Below are 17739 nucleotides of genomic sequence, written 5' to 3' on the forward strand. Positions count from 1 at the left end.
CATTCTAAGATCGGAATATTGAAAATTATTATTGGGCCTATATTATAATTAATGGGTCATATTGGATAAACCCATAAGCAATAAATTATTGAGGTTGATTAGGAGTTTTAATTAGACTCAATAACTAAGTTAAATCTTATTTATTATTTATTGAACGAGTTAAACTCTTTTTAGAATTTAAATATCGGCTATTAGAAGTTTATTTAAATTTAAAATCATCACTGATTGAAGTCTCATACACAATCTTAGTTATTGTCAATCCTACATTAAATGAACTACTAGATCATATTTTTAAATTTAAACTCTTTTCTTAAATGATTATGACTGAGTGTTCAGCAGATTAGTGTCACTACATATATTAACTGAGTCCAACTCAAACTGGTTGTCACCCTCTCTCAAATCTGTCTATAAATATCTTCATTTCACATGTTATTTGGAAAAAATCATAAACCTACCATTTCAGCACCGTGATTGATTTTGTATCGAAAATTTTACGAAGCAGCAGTAAAATATAAGTAGCTTGATTATAAATTAGGATTATCATACGTTACCTAGTTATACATACTATTATTAAAACCAGTTCTTGTGAAGTCAATGTTTATGTATCACGCATGTCATGACATTTGCAAGTACGACATTCATCATGTTTCAGTTCACATATCATAATTGTGTATGTATTATATATCTCATACATCTCACCTTATATAAAATACATCAGCTTTCATAAGATTAAGTGTAAGATAAGCTTATAAGAGTTAATCAAATGGTTATTCAGATGCATGGTACCAATGTAGTTTCAGGGTAGGCGTGCAAGCTACAGACTCAAGCATGGTCCATCGTAGTACGTGGCAGTTCTGCACAGTCGGCTTCCTTTGCTACAGCAGAGGAAGTTAGTGCACAGCCTTGCATACGAGATTAAGTGTGTTGACCAGCCAAATAAATCAGTTCATTTAGATAAATCAGATCAGTCAATTAATTTATATAAATCAGTCATATATAGCATAAGCATCAATATGATCATTCATAATTTTAATTCTTAGCATGAAAACTTTTAAAAAAAAAAAAAAAAACCTTATGTTAAGTATGTTTACATTATTATGAGTTTCTTATTGAGTCGTCGACTCATTTTAGTTTGTTTTTATATTTTCAAACCACCACATGTAAGAATTTTTATGAAGCTAGAGTTGCAAGATGAAACTTAGTCTAAAAAAGTGTGACTGTGACTTAAATCATGTATAGAAATTTTAAGTTATGATTTTTTATGACTGAAAAATTTTAAATAAATACTTTGCCCACTAGCTCCTGAGAATTTTTAAAAATAGATTTTATTTTTAACCTTGAGGACCAGGTGTTACAAAGTGTGGTGTGAACGATATTTGACAAAATATGAGATAAAATTAGTTGGAACCTGTAACACGAGAGTTATATGGTGCTGCTGTTCAATTCTCTCAAGTTGTCCCTTGAAATGTACCGCTAGTGCATTGATAACTTTTTTAAACTTTTAAAAAAGTCAAAATGCATCAACAGTCCGTTTAAATATATATATATATATATATATATATATATATATATATATATATATATATATATACGCGCGCGCACGAAAGTTCTAGTAGGTGTGAGGGATCCAAATCCAATATTCAATAATTCAAGGCACAAATTAAAGAGAAGAAAATTGAGGCTCATGCTGACAAACGTTAATTAATTGAAATTAGTAAAATTGCTTATGTGGGTTCCACATCGAGAATCTTTGGACAACATGACGACGATTCTAGAAACACTGGAAATTAACCGGTAGACCAAACCGAGACCAAATAGCTAGCTAGGGGATCATTAAATACAGAATTCATAATCTACGTATTTTTCTTAAAGTCAAACTATTCTTTGTATATTTTAATTTAATTCTTTATTTTTTAATAATTATATTTAAATATTTTTAAACAACACATTATTCGCGTAATATAATTTAATTTCATCATTCCAAATCAAATTTTTATCTATATTGATGCAGCATATCGACCACCACGTATCGTGAAACTAAAAAAAGTTTAAAACGAAAATAAAACATGTTAAAACAAAAATAAAATTTAATAATCTCAAAAGAGAATTATAACTTCAAAACTAAAATATATTAAATATAAAACATTTAGAAACACAAAACTACAAAAAAAATGTAGGAAAAGGGAGCAAGATCGGGGATCCGAGAGGAATTGGAGGGAATGCGGATATTGAAAATGGAGAAGAGTAACAATAAAGTATCTTGGTTTGGATACACAGTTTAGATTAGATGAGATAAAGTCTTGTTTATATTCAACACTCACATCAACTCATTTTAATTCATCTCATTCCATCATTATAAATTTTTCAAATTTTCACATAAAATACAATAAATAATTCAAATTTTTCAAATACCAAAACAACTTTTCCAAATTCGTAAACAAAATATAATAAGTAATTTAACTTTTATTTTACTATTCACAAACCATCTCAATCTATTTCAACTCATTTCTGAATCCAAACCACTCCAAATGTTTTGAATATTAGTGAAATATTTTGAATTAAGATGAGATGACATAGTTTATAAAAAATATGTATGTTTGAATAATGAGATGAAATGAGATAATTTAGACTTTTTGAAATTTTATAAAGGAAAATACTAAAATCACAACTGAGTATTCCCAACTAGGATCCTGGTTGGCTTTTTTTTATTAACTTAATGATTAAATAAATATTTTTTATTGATGTTGTGAATTTTTTTTAAAAATATATTTAAAAATGGTAAAAAAAATTACATGAAAAAAAGCAAAAAAGACTTCTGATCATTCGCGAGATCAGAACTTCCAAGAAAATGATTTCTATATAATACTTTAGATAATTTTCCATTGAGTTCCGTAGGATTTTAACTACTCATGTGAAATGAGTTAGGTTGTGTTTGGATATTGAAGTGAGTTAAGTTGAGTTGAGTTGAGATGATAAAATATTGTTAGAATATTATTTTTTAATATTATTATTATTTTGGGATTTGAGAAAATTGAATTGTTTATTATATTTTGTATTGGGATTTGAAAAAGTTATAATGACGAATTGAGATGAGTTGAGATGACTTATAGTTCCAAACGAAGTCTTAATTATTTCTGTTAGAATTGAGGGCAATATTGTAACTACCTATTTGTAAGTAAGGCTAGTACAGACTTAATACTCTTATTAATGAACACGTGCTTATCACATGATCCTATCTACACAATGCCTTATACAATTCTTCTGCATCACACGATGAATCACAACACTGCAACTCCCATTCTTCTTCTTTGCACCAACCTTGAACACACTGCAACTCCCAAATTCCTACATTGCACCATCCTAACAATTCTCTCTCCTTCAAAAGACATTGCCCACAAAGTCAGGATATTGAAATCTAAGCTGCACCACTAGGACCCTTGAACAATCTTCCTTGTGTGCTCCTCTCCATTTCACAAACAACTCAATGAAAGGCTGATTAGTGACAGGAGTCATTCTCCCTCAAGAATACATTCTAGTTCCACTCTAGCATGTCCATGAACATCAACAAAAGGAATTGAATGAGACACATTCACATCAGGACCCATATGCTTCTTAAACTTGGAAACATGAAAAAATGGGTGTACTATTGCATTTGGGGGCAATTCCAGCTTATAAGCAACTTCACCAATTCTCTCTAAAACCTTAAATGGCCCACAAAATCGAGGAGCCAACTTAGGATAAGGAGTAGCTGCAACACTTTTCTACCTATATTTCTGCAACTTCTTGTAGACCATATCCCTTACATCAAAATGTCTATCAGTATGCTTGTTATCATAATATTGCTTCATTCTAGACTGAGCAGCCAACAAATTCCTTTTAAGAATTTCCAAAATTTCTTCCCTCGATCTGAGCTCAGAACCACAACATGATTATGTGTTGTACCAGCTACATACTATAACAAGGAAGGAGGTGATCTGCCATACAAGCTTTAAAGGAGTTATTCTTGTGGAAGAATGTGTAGAAATATTGTACCAATACTTTGCCCAAGGTAGCCAATGAAGCCACTGTTTTGGTCTCTCAAACACAAAACACCTCAAATACTGTTGTACTGCCTTATTCACTATCTCAATTTGACCATCGAATTGAGGATGGTAAGTTGATGCAAAATTCAACTTCGTGCCATGTAGTCTGAAAATTTCCTCCCAAACACAACTAGTAAACACCACATCCCTATCTGTTACAATAGTGTTGGGCATGTCATGCAACTTAAAAATATGATTAATGAATAACTAAGCAACTATAGCAGCTGTATAGAGATGTGATAATAGTAAGAAATGGGCATATTTAGTGAACCTATCCACCACTACAAAGATTACAGAAAAATCCTTTGATGATGGTAAGGCCTCAATAAAATCCATGGAGATATCACTCCATGAAGAAATTGGTATTGACAATGGCTGCAGTAAGCCTATTGGTAGCAGGTTTTCTGATTTGCACTTTTGACATATTGAACACTCCTTAATGAATTTCTTCACATCTTTCCTCATACTAGCCCATATAAAGTCTGCTTTAGCCCTCTACAAAGACTTTTGATACCCTGAATGACCACCCACAACATTGTTATGAACAAAATGGAGAATTCGATGTTTAAGTGGAGATGTAGCATATAAAAACAATCTGCCCTTCTTGAGCAGCAAGTCATTCTTAACCTCGAACTCAGAAGTAGGTAAAGAACCATGCTGCAACTTTTCACAAATCTCAGATATTTCCTTATCCAGTACTGTTATAGCAACCAAAATAGCATCTGATTCATGCCCTTCCTCTCTTCTAAACAAAGCATCAACAATCACATTATCCTTCCCTTTCTTGTATTCAATCTTGAAATTATAACCAAAAAACTTCCTAATCCACTTTTATTGTTAGGGAGTACCAATCTTCTGCTCTAGCAGAAACTTCAAACTCTTCTGGTCCGTTTTAATCACAAATGTACCTCCAAGCAAATAAGTCCTCCATTTTTTAACAGCCAACATCAATGCAAATAACTCTTTTTCATAGGCAGACAAATCTAATGCCTTACCCTTCAAAGCGTGACTCAAATAAGCCAAGGGCTTCCCATCTTGCATTAACACAGCACCCACTCCTTTACCACATGCATCACATTCAATCAAGAACTCTTTAGAAAAATTAGGCATAAATAACCCAGGAGGATTAGTCACAACTAACTTTAAGGCCTCAAATGCCTTAGAAGCCTCAAGTCCCCATACAAAGGAATCCTTCCTTAGCAAATCAGTGAGTGGGCCAACCATAATACCATAACCTTTCACAAATTTTCTGTAATAACCAATTAGTCCAAGAAACCCCTTAAGGACTTAATGGTTTTGGGAAATGGCCATTCAATCATGGCTTTAATTTTAGATAGATCTGCTTTAACCCCCTCTGCAGAAACCAAATGGCCTAAGTAATCAACCTCCTCACAGCCAAAATGACACTTCTCTTAGCAAATAATGTGTTTTTTGCCAAGATATCCAACACCAAAGTTAAGTGTTGTAAATCATCTTCCTTAGTTTTGCTATAGACAAGAATGTCATCAAAGAAAACTATAACAAACTTCCTAAGGAAATGCTGAAATACCTCATTCATAAGGCCTTGAAAGGTTGCTGGAGCATTGGTTAAGCCAAAAGGCATAACCAAAAACTCATAATGCCTATGGTGTGTTCTGAAAGTTGTCTTCTCTATATCTTCTTCCCTTACTCTGATTTGATGGTACCCTGATCTAAGGTCCAACTTTGAAAAAATAGTGGCTCCAAACAATTCATCCAAAAGCTCATTTATCACTGGTATTAGAAACTTGTCTTTAACAATTTCTTTGTTAAGAGCCCTATAGCCCATGCACATGCGCCATGTTCCATTTGATTTCCTCACCAAAAGTACAGGAGAAGAGAAAGAAGATTGGCTATTTCGAATCACCCCAGCAATTAACAGTTTATGCACTATTTTTTCAATTTCAGACTTTTGATAAAATGGATATCTGTATGGTCTTACAGATATAGGCTGAGTTCCCTTTCTCAAAATAATTTGATGATCATTAATTCTTTTAGGAGGCAACCCTTTAGGCTCCTCAAATACCCTTCCAAACTTCAGCAAAACCACTTCAATACTAGAATCCAAAATCTGTAACTTCTTAGTGGAATCTTGAGGAACAATCTGTACAAAAATACCCTTCCTTTCAACTGTAGTAAGTTGACAAAACTGAATTTCTTCGACCAACTTAGGTCTACTGGGGCTATAACCCTTCAACACCACATGTTTTTTATCAACCTCGAAAGTCATAAAGAGATTATTAAAATCCCACAACACAAATCCCAAACTACTCAGCCATTGCATTCCAACAACTGCATCACAACCACCCAATGAAAGCAGAAAAAAATCACTCATAAATTCAGTTCCTTGCATCTAAAACTCAACCCATTGCAACAACCCTTCATTTCTTACCCTCTCACCATTTGCAACTCGAACCTCAATCTGTTCTTTTTATGTTTGCAAACATCTCAACTTTCTTGGCCACCATTGGGTCAAGGAAATTATGAGTACTGCCAGTATTTACTAAGATAATGATAGAGCACCCTTTTACTTTTCCCTTGATCCTCAAGGTTCTTAGGAACCAGCTATGGCACTCAAAGAAATCTCAGGCATCTCACACTCTAACTTGAACTCCTCAAAACTGTCAATATAGATGGATTCCATTTTTCTTAACGAAAATAACACAGGCCTTTATTTCTTTATTTCTTTCATTTTTGCTGGAGAAACCTTTTGAACAGGTAAGGTGCTTCTAAAATTTTCCCTCTTATTTCCAACATTAAGTTCCTTTCTAAAAATAGAATTTGTTGTCACACTTGTCCCTAGAGGATTAGATTATCTCCTACAGAATGTGACATATGAGATGAATGCTACCCAATCACATTTCTATAGCTTCCTCGAGTACTATTGAAGCACTCTTCTTGGATCTTAACCAACCCAAAAGCATAATTTAAATTCTATGGATGTAGCATTCTAATTGGCAACCTTATTTCATCCCTTAACCCACTTAAGAAACAACTCAGTTTATAACTTTCAGACTTTCAATCAATTAGAAATTACCTCGAATTAAGACTTGTATGCTGCAATAGAACCAGTTTGTCTAAGTCTAGTAATGGCTTCCATAGGATCATCATAGGAAGAATTACCAAATCTTAGTTGCAAGGCTACTACAAATGATTCCCAAGTGCTGAAATTGCCAGTTTCCTCCGCATCTTGGAACCAGACTAAGGCAATGCCCTCCATATAAAAAGAGGACATTAGAACCTCTTGGCCATCAGGCATAGGATGCAAGGCAAAATAATGATTAGCTTTGTAAATCCAACCTGTTGGATTCTCACCATCAAACATAGAAATTCAATCTTGATATTTTGAAAAGGAACCACAGAATTCTCTTCTTCATGTTTGGTATTCCCACTTCCATTTCCATTTCTTAACCCAATACGTCCTCCATTAACAGCCTCTAATAACAAATCTATCTTGGTACTTAATTCTTCCAAAGCACCTTGATGGTCTTCAACTCTCCTCTGCTGGTCTTCAACCCTTTTTTGGTGCTCTTGCGATCGTCTCAACCCCAAAATAAACTTTTCCAAGTCCTTGTATCTCATACCTTCTACCATTTTCAGTAATTGCACAGCCTCAATGCCACCAAAACTCTACTTCTCTAATACCAGTTTGTTACATTATACTAGTAACTTGAACAAGAAAAGAAGAAAGAAAGACTTCTGATCATTCGAGGGATCAGAACCTCCAAGAAAATGATTAATGTATAATACTTCAGATGATTTTTCATTGAGTTCCGTAGGATTTTATACAGCTACTCAGGTGAAATGAGTTAGTTATTTCTGTTAGAACTTAGGGCAATATTGTAACTACCTATTTGTAAGTAAGACTAGTACAAACTTATTATTCTTGTTAATGAACACGTGCTTATCACATGATCCTATCTATACAATGCCTTATACAATTCTTCTGCATCACAGGATGAATCACAACACTGCAACTCTCATTCTTCTTCACTGCACCAACCTTAAACACACTGCAACTCCCAAATTCCTGCATTGCACCATCCTAATAGGTAACATATTCATGAATATAATTGCAAGGTAAAACATCAAAAGTAGGCAAATCATTCTAACTCAAACAAAATGGTATTGAAAACTTCCACAATACATACTTCCAACAAGGAAATCAATTTTGTTCAAGAGGGAAATTGACTTCAAATGGATGATATACATCCACATGTACACAATATACAAGAAATTGTGGAGGAAGCCCAAAATTGAAACTGGCTTACCTTCGAAGTAATCGATACTCTTATAGTTGAAGGACTTCCTTGTAGGCAAGACAGAATGTTGAAAAAATTGCTAATTGCTATTTGATGATATTGGCAATGAGCAAATTCCAAGAACTCAAATCATAGTCCCCATTTGATCGCACAAGGCGTGAGAATACTAATCGATATATTGTTATCCTTTTCAAATTGGGTGGTTAGCTTTAATGGAGGGTAGGAGATAGCATCCCATTGATGGGTATTTGACAAAGGATTATTTGCTGGAAATTTAGTTTCGTTGGTATTTTCATTTTCAATGAAATCACTATCGTTGGTGATAGTTTGTTATTTTTTGTTTGGATTGACTACCAAAGTCTGCTTATTTGCAACAAACATATATCATTGGTAATATACTTTTCAGATTTCCAACGATTACAAATCGTTGGTACTTGAAGAAATTTGTATATAAAAATAATTTGTAATTTGCAATGAATTTCAAATCATTGGTAATGAGGAAAGATATATTTGCAACGAAACTATATCTTTGCTAATGATTTGCAACGTCGTTGGTAATTGAAGAAGATTTATATAAAATAAATTTTTAAATTCCAACCAATTTTAAATTGTTGCTAATGGGAAGAGATTTATTTGCAACAAAAGTATATCGTTTGTAATAATTTGCAACGGATTCCAAATCATTGGTAATTGAAGAAAACTTATATAAAATTTTTTAATTTCCAACGAATTTCAAATCGTTGCTAATGAGGAAAGATATATTTGCAACGAAATTATAGCATTGCTAATATATATTTGTCATTTTTTGCAGCGAAATATGAGTCATTGGCATCTAGCAACTTTTTGCAATGCATATATTTCGTTGCTATTGTCTCAAAATCGTTGCTAACTAATTTCGCATACCAGATCTAATGTTAATTGCAAGGATAATTTTGCAAGGAAATTATTTAGTCACAATTGTAATTATTTGCAAAGAGAAATGCATGACCGTTACAAAAGAGGCTATTATTAGCAAAGAAAAAAAAATCGTTGCAAATTGTGATCGCAAAAAGCCTTCCCTATTGTAGTGAAGGTTTCGATTTTTGGTTAAATGTGAAATCATTTTTAGTTAACTAACTTCCCAAGCTTATTAAAATATAAATAAAATAATAAAATCTACATATTTCCATTAGTTTAAACTTTTAAGACAAATAGTAATTCTACATGGTATCGAGCAAAGATCTTGAATTTGAATCCTAACTCTACACTCTATCGCAATATTCTACGTATTGGGCCTACACATTGAGCGGGGAGTCTGGTCTATATGCGAGTGAGAGTGTTAAGATATTAATTAAATAATACAATCTACCACTTCATATTAGTTTAAACTTTGAGAACAAGTTGTGATTTCACACAAATGTATCTAAATATCAAATACTCTTTACAGAGAAATCGATTTGTAGTGAAACAAATGGACCTTAAGTTGAAGCAAGTTTCAAGAAATATAATTAAACTTATAAAAAAAGAAATATAATTAAACTCAAAGTATATATACAAAATGTAAATTTTAAGTTTTAATTTAAATAAATAGAAAAATAAATTATAGTACTAGTTGAACTCAACTCTTGTTCAATGAATAACAGCTATAAAACTCATAATTAACTTAAAGAACAATATCCAAAACTAATATAATTAACATGTACACACAAAAAGTAATAAAAACGTTAAACTCGATTATATATAAATATGATCATTCTTAAAGAAAAAATAAATTTTTAAATACTTACAAGTACATAGATTTAAGAGTGTTTTTAATTAAAAAGTGCATAACTCAAACAAATGTACACAATAGCAAAAACCGTTCTAATTTCTACTGATCATATACAACTTGACTAGATTTCAATTCTTTCTTCTTTTTCATCTTTTCTGACTTTATAGATAAACCTAAGAAAAAATATATTATAATTGTTTTAATTTCTTTCTCTCAAAATCCATGTGGGGCAAGGCATGCGGGTGCCCACTTGGATTCATCCATAACTATAGAGTACAATCCAAGATAGTAGTGAAACATAATAATATAAACACAAATATTATGACAATATCATTGGGGATATTATAACTAATTTCGATCTAGGGAAACTTTCATTGCTTGGAAACAGTAATATTTTATTTGTCAAAGTCGAACAACACAAACAAAGAGCTGGGAGAGAGATACATTTACGAAACAAATAGTGCTATCTGGGGGCATTTACATCACACACCATCCACGTGGCATAATTTGATTTGTAAGATTTAAATTTTAAAATCTGTATTCAAAATCAAATTATACCACGTGGATGGTGTTTGATGTAAAATCCTCAAATAAAATTATTCTTTCATAAATAGATTCAATAATAAGGGTAAATGGAAACCAGTACACGAGAAAATTGGATCTAGCATCCCTCTTCCCTTCCCCTCCCATATACCTCTATCATTCTTTATTTTCCTTTATCTCTCATTTCTTGTGCTCTTTCTTTGAGCTTTGGTTTGTTGATCAACCTCGCTAGGCTTATAATCGCCACCAACACATCACTCCACCATCTTCCCCACCACTCAATCAATCCCTACTCTCGAAACTTAAACAAGTGGACCTCATGCACCAAAAATATGACTTTGGAGTGGTGTGTAAAAATTTTAAAAAAATATATATATATATATATAGAGAGAGAGAGAGAGAGAGAGAGAGAGAGAGAAAGTTGTCCACCTAGTGGTGTCACCCTCCACGGCCTTGGGTAGTGCAAATCGAGCTTGTGTGTGGCCCTTGCGAGGCCACCCAATGGTCTGAGTTGCCGCTGTCGAGAGAGCTCCGATTTTATCACTACAACAAATTTTTGTTTTAGGGACGAAAGTTTTTTTGGGATGAAATGAAAATCATCTCAAAATATGTTTTTTAGGGACAAAATTCAAATTTAGTTTCAAAGAATTGACAGATGTCATTATCCATTCGAATGTAAAGTTTTTTGTTTGAATGGAATATATTGGGAAGAAAAAATTTGTCCCTAGTAGAAATTCCATTTGCACAGGTACCTAACTATTCAATCTTAAATTTAATAAACATTCGAACGATTATTTGGAACCGTCAAACATTAAATTGGTGGCTTAAGTTATCAAATTTAGCAAGAATTTGAGTACCAGTTCGAACAGGATATTTAGATATTTGAACATGAAGGAGTTACCATTTCAACATCAAAGTTAACATTTGAATGACCATTGAATGGTTCCAAGGAAGTTCTGACAGGTTAGATGAATAAATGTTTGGCGAGAGTAGAAAATACGTTCAAAGGCTTCTACAATACATTTGAACAGTGGAAGAAGTTTTACAAATTTTAATTGCAAAAAAATACCTTATTAATTAGTTATAGATAAATATTTAGTTTATATAAAAAAGTATAGCATTTAAATAATATAAATACATAAAAGAACTCAATAACTAATTCAGAAAATGAAAAGAAGATTCATATTTAAATTAATTATACAAAACACAAATAGCTAGTGTCCATACAGCAAACCAAAAAAATAAAAATAAAAGATATACACTACTTGCCCAAATCTCGTAATACCGTCTCGACTCCACCAAGGCATGTCTCCATATCTGTCAACCGAGACATGATATTTGACTCAATCTTTGCGAGGGCGATCTGGACTTCAATACACACTGCATCAATCAGCTCTGCTATCTGTGTGTGGATCTCTACACGCACGATATTTGCAATCTCCTCACGAATAGCAGTGCATGATGTGCCCTATAGATGCCTCACCCGATACTACATGATCTCTTCGGTGTGCATCTCCTTGAGTATCAACCGCCTTTGTAGTGGGTGCACAAATATGAAATCTCGAGTCTCCCATGCTGCATGACAAGGTTAAGGAGTTGATTAGTCGAATCGGCTCCTGAACACGCTCGAAATTGTGTGAGTAAGACCCCAAATGGAAATATATTTGTCGTAATATAGGTGGCCTCTAGTCAAATCATAGAGAAGATATATCTCGCTAATAATATTTACAACTTTTATGCAGGAACGAAGTTCTATAAACAAAACAAATAGATCGAACTTAAAGATTCATCACCATGCAGGATCAAGATCTTTCCATCGCCACTCTAAGAAGTTGGTAAGTTTATTTTTTACTCAAATTTATTGTTTGTTGTATTCTAATGAATTTATATTTATAAAATATTTGTCATGCAACAAGACCCAAATAGCAATTACAATATAAAAAAATTATATGTTGCATCACATATTAATCATAATAGAGAGTGAACTCATCCTGATACCCATGAAAATTATGTAATTTTTATTATCTATTTTAATTAAGCTTATTTATATATTTGTGATAATATTAATTATTTCTCTTATGTGTAGGAAAAAATGGTTGTCTTACATGTTGAATCTGCAACTGATCAAAATTTCACAACAAGTGATGTGGAAAGTTTTATGAAGATTCTGGGTCCACGTTCAGGCTATTTGATGAGTTTTGGTCGTTGCATCAAGCCTTCTAGGTTGTCCTCGTCGTCTAGTGATGCCAACAATTCTAGAGCATTAGAGGAAGTGAGGTCAGAGATCGACAGATTGAAGACAAACCAGCATGAGTTAGTTGCCCAATAAGCTGACTTGGAAATGCAAATGAAACAATAAGAAGAGCAACAAGCGGAGTTTAGGAGAGAAATGAAACTCTAAATGCATATGCTTATGTAATAATTCAGGCCTCTAAGCAACTAATTTAATTTATAGATCTAATTTATAACTGTCTTTTGTATTATGTAAACTAATATTTTATTTAGTTAGTTTGCATTTATGAGACTACTTTTATATTTGTTAACCATGTACTAATGTATTTTAAGATGTTATTTATGTATATTTTGTTTTCTATTAATAGGTTGAAAAAAATATTATACTATTCGAACGCAAAAAAATCGTTCGAACAATTAATAAGTGCCAACCATTTGAACAGTGTAACAAAGACATTCAAACGTAACACGTAAACTACATTCGAACAACCATCCACTACAAGAAAACTGCTTATTTGCGACCAGTTAATTCCAGCGAAATGACTATTTGCAACTAAAATTGGTCGCGAATAATCTTTTCGTTGCCATAAATTGGTCACAAAAGTCCGTTTTTCTTGTAGTGTATATCGGGTGAAGCGAACATTACATAACTGTTTGAATAATACATTAAGCATTCAAACGAAATTGAAGTGTGAACTATCAACTAAATACGTTCAAACTTTAATATCTTTAGTTTGAACATTCAACTATATATGTTCGAACATTATATAACGTTTGAACTTAAATTGTGACGTTTAAACAGAATGTCATTCAAACCGAAATTATTCAATCGAACAAATAATCTAACCCATTCGAACTTCTTCATCGTTTGAACGTGTAATTTGATTGTTCAACCAACTTTCTGAGAAGAAATAAAATCATCCCAAAAAAAATTCCATTCAAAGCTATCGAACGGCTTTCTCCATTTTCATTCCAAAAAGTCTTCTTGGACAATGATATTAGGACGAATTTGTGACGCTTATTTTTCCTCCCAAAAACTGCTTCAAAACGAAATAGTATCTTTTTGCGAAGAAAATTTTCGTCCTGAAGGGAACAAAACGTTTGTAGCGTATGCTACTAGGTGGGTGCTGCCAACCCATGGACATTTTTTTGTATATTTTTTTTTTTCACTTTGCAACTCTTTTTTAGTTGTAATTTTTTGTTGACTATTTGCTGAATTCTCATTTTTTTTATATATATCATTTTTACATTTGAAATATATTCTTGGGGCGCATTTGACTTGTGAATTGAACAGTCATTAGTGCTAACTTGGCCTCATTAATGATTTTGCTAATCAAATTTTGTTTGACGGTCGACCCATTGGTACATTTTACAATACTACTCTCGTATCCCACTTTTATTTGAAGATTATCGACCTTTAAATTTTTTTTGAGTAAAAAAATTAAATTATTGGTCGAACAGAAAATATACCACAAAAACTTTTGTATAATTCTTGCATATTCTGCTGATATATTGATTGCGTTATATTTTTTTTTTTACTTAGTGATTAAGGAAGTATTTTTTAATGATGTTGTTAATTTTTTATTTTTTTAAAAAATATTTATAATGATTAAAAAAATATATAAAAATAAATAAAAATAAAAAAGTGAAATACATTGTTCGAATCCTTATTCGGGACCCATTTTCGGTGAACTTAACGAACTTACCCTAGCAGACTGTCGCAGCAACGTTGAGAGTCGAGACCACCTGTCCCTTTCCCTTTCCCTGTCCCTTTCCGCGTTTAATCTAGACTTCGACGATTCACTCCCGGACGAGGACAACCTTATTCGTCCGATTCCCAGGGCAGTTCAACGTTTCAGGCCCTGCCCACACCTGCTGACTCACTTTCACCATCTCTATTCGTATTTGTAGCATTATTAAAATCCAACCCCTCCACATCGATCTATCCATACATCCATCCATCCATCCATCCATCCCCATACATATCATCCATACATACATACGGGCCGGCCCCTCAATTTCCCCTATATAAACCCAGCTCTGCCTCCCAGTTGGCACTCTTCACTTCAATAACCCATAATTCATTCTAATAAAATTACCGATGGGTGAGGTTAGTCCAAAGTCTCTGCATCTCTAAGCTTCGCCTGATCGATATATTATATTCCAACGATAATTTTGCTGCTTTATATGTTACGCTCTGTATGATTAACATTTGCTTTTGAATTTTGGGAACCAGAAAGATCAGGGAGGCAAGAATGAAGGGGAGAAGAAGCCTGCCGACAAGAAAGACGACGGCAAAGTCGCCGCCGTTTTTAAGATGGACTTGCATTGCGAGGGCTGCGCCAGGAAAGTAAAGAGAGTCGTTCGCAATATCGATGGTATGCATACAAAATTCACCGATTATTTTTGCGACATTTTATACAATACAAATCCACCGATTCAGAAAATTCGACGTTATATTATATATATATATATATATATATATATATATATATATATTTATATATATTTATAGGTTTCTTTCTTCGCCAATTGTAGGCACGAACTATGTTTATGATGATAGGCGTTGTTTTATGTTGATTTATGTAGGTGTTGAACAAGTGAAGACAGATTGCGCGGCAAACAAATTGACGGTGATAGGGAAAGCAGACCCGTCGGCGATCAAAGAGATGCTAGAGCAGAAGACGAAGAAGAAGGTGGAGCTCGTCTCTGCACCGCCGAAGAAAGACGGCGGTGGTGATAAGAAGCCGGAAGAGAAGGCGCAAAAGAAGGAAGAAGTTAAGAAGTCAGACGATAAGAAGCCAAAAGAGGTACGTACACACGCAGTTGCCCGTTGGTAGTAACTAACTTAATATGCTTCGTTGCCGGCTCTGACGTATGCGCGATTTTCGTTGGTGCAGAGCACGGCGGTTTTGAAGATCAGACTGCATTGTGACGGTTGCATCCAAAAAATCCGGAAGATCGTCTCCAAATTCGGCGGTCAGATCACCAACTGAATCCCCTGCTTTTCTAATTATTTTTTTAGACACACTAATCAATCAATATTTTATTACCGCTAAAATTTAAATTAATGATCGAGTTTAATTAATTTCTCTATGTAACTAAAATAAAAAAATAAGAATAATACTTTTATTTCTTTTATTTTTTCTGGTACGTTTTGATTCTTTTGGAAGCAACTAACGATTAGAAAATAAAATTGATATGCAGGAGTTCAGAACGTAGATATAGACAAAGCGAAGGACCTACTAACGGTGAAGGGCACCATGGACATGAAAGTGCTGGTTCCCTACCTCAAGGCGAAGCTGAAGAGGAGCGTCGACGTGGTCCCGCCAAAGAAGGATGAAGCTGGAGATCAGAAGCCAAAAGAAGCCGGTGGCGGCGGCGACAAGAAAGAGAAAGAGAAAGCCTCCGGCGGCGGCGGCGGCGAAAAGAAAGAGAAAGATGCAGCAGCGGCTGGGGGTGGCGCCGCCGGCGAAGGCGAAAAGAAAGAGAAAGAAGCCGCAGCGGCCGGGGGTGGAGGCGAAAAGAAAGAGAAAGAAGCAGCAGCGGCCGGGGGTGGCGGTGGAGACGGTGGGAAGAAAGAGGAAGGTGCGGGGGCAAAGGTGGAGGTGAGCAAGATGGAGTCCCATGGTTACCCATACCAAGCTCCCATGTACTGGCATGACGGACCCGCGTACGCACAGAATTACCCGATGGTAGTTCATCCTGGGTATGGAAACCAAGGATTCGTAACTCATGGATATGTGGATGATCAAGGATATGGACCATATGGTAACGTAAATCATGGGTATATAGTGGCAGCAAACCACCCGATGCATGCTCCTCAGATGTTCAGCGACGAGAATCCGAATGCTTGTTCTGTTATGTGAGGGACACAAACTTCCTACGACAAAATCAACTGTAAATAAGTTTTGATTAGAATACACAAAAAATAAAAAATAGATATGTGAATTTACGGATGAGGACGATTATCAGTAGACTAGACGTAGTAGCAGTAGTAGCAGTAGAATTTTGTAAACATATACAGCTTAAGGTTGTGGTAGCCGGCTGGTTTTCGGCCGGTTCAGTTGTTGGGTTCGGTTCAGTTGATTTTGGTGGTTGGCTCTTCTTTGTCCATTTACGACTTAAATTTTGTACTATTTTTTTATTAATAAAAACTCTATATGCTTTTACCAATCGTCAATCTGTCGTTAAGGATTTTTTTTTTTAAATCTTAAATTAGATAATCTAATTTAAAGAAATTGTTATAATATTGAATATTTATATAATATTTATATGGTCCAAAAAAATATACAAAATATAGCATAATATTATATGATTCACATCAATCATTTAATTTATTTGTGTTGTAATGGCCTCGGTTGGTGCCAACTAGCCTATGCCGTACCTATACAAGTTATTATATAATCGGGGACTTATTTAGTTAGGTTTGTTGTCGATTCGCATTATAATTAATTTATCACCACTACCGAATGTGCAAAACCATGTATGTTGGGTGATAACACGAAGACAATGCTAGATTACCAAGAATGTAATAAAATTTAAAATTATTAGGGTAAGCACCGCGTTGTCTGAGTCGGAATCCAAAATTATTCCAATTCTAACCTAATCGGAGGCCGAATTTGACCTCTTAGTCCACCTCCGATACTATTAGAATTTGCTTCGCCTCCGATATTCTTAGAATCTATTCCGCCTTTAACTCCTTCAAACTAAGCGAATGTCATAATCATCCAAGAAATCTTTTTCTCTCATTTCAAACCCACTAAACACTATCACAAAATTGTGATATATTGTAATACTATTGTATAAGCCTCAAAATCATAGTATAAATTATACTCAAAAAATAAAAATA

At 33.9% G+C, this 17739-nt stretch overlaps 1 protein-coding gene across 2 annotated transcripts; it reads left to right on the top strand.

Moving 5' to 3' along the window:
- The first annotated feature begins 14841 nt into the window (after positions 1-14841).
- LOC121266763 (heavy metal-associated isoprenylated plant protein 6-like) lies at positions 14842-17060 on the top strand. Of its 2 annotated transcripts, XM_041170576.1 has the most exons (6): positions 14842-14997; positions 15124-15265; positions 15477-15697; positions 15788-15866; positions 16095-16307; positions 16365-17060. In XM_041170576.1, exons 1-6 carry the CDS (start codon positions 14989-14991, stop codon positions 16754-16756), a joined length of 1056 nt encoding a protein of 351 aa, XP_041026510.1. In that variant the 5' UTR covers positions 14842-14988; the 3' UTR covers positions 16757-17060. The 2 variants fall into 2 exon arrangements, with proteins under 2 accessions (XP_041026510.1, XP_041026509.1); XM_041170575.1 differs by having other exon boundaries at positions 16095-17060.
- The last annotated feature ends 679 nt before the right edge of the window (positions 17061-17739 follow it).

The sequence above is a fragment of the Juglans microcarpa x Juglans regia genome, chromosome 5S, assembly GCF_004785595.1.
Source record: "Juglans microcarpa x Juglans regia isolate MS1-56 chromosome 5S, Jm3101_v1.0, whole genome shotgun sequence".
Lineage (NCBI taxonomy): Eukaryota > Viridiplantae > Streptophyta > Magnoliopsida > Fagales > Juglandaceae > Juglans > Juglans microcarpa x Juglans regia.

What these genes read in the sequence shown, in the direction of transcription:
- LOC121266763 (XM_041170575.1), top strand. An exon ending in ACGATAAGAAGCCAAAAGAG is followed by an intron (nt 15,698 to 15,787) that starts GTACGTACACAC and finishes TCGTTGGTGCAG; the next exon opens with AGCACGGCGGTTTTGAAGAT. An exon ending in GATCGTCTCCAAATTCGGCG is followed by an intron (nt 15,867 to 16,094) that starts GTCAGATCACCA and finishes ATTGATATGCAG; the next exon opens with GAGTTCAGAACGTAGATATA.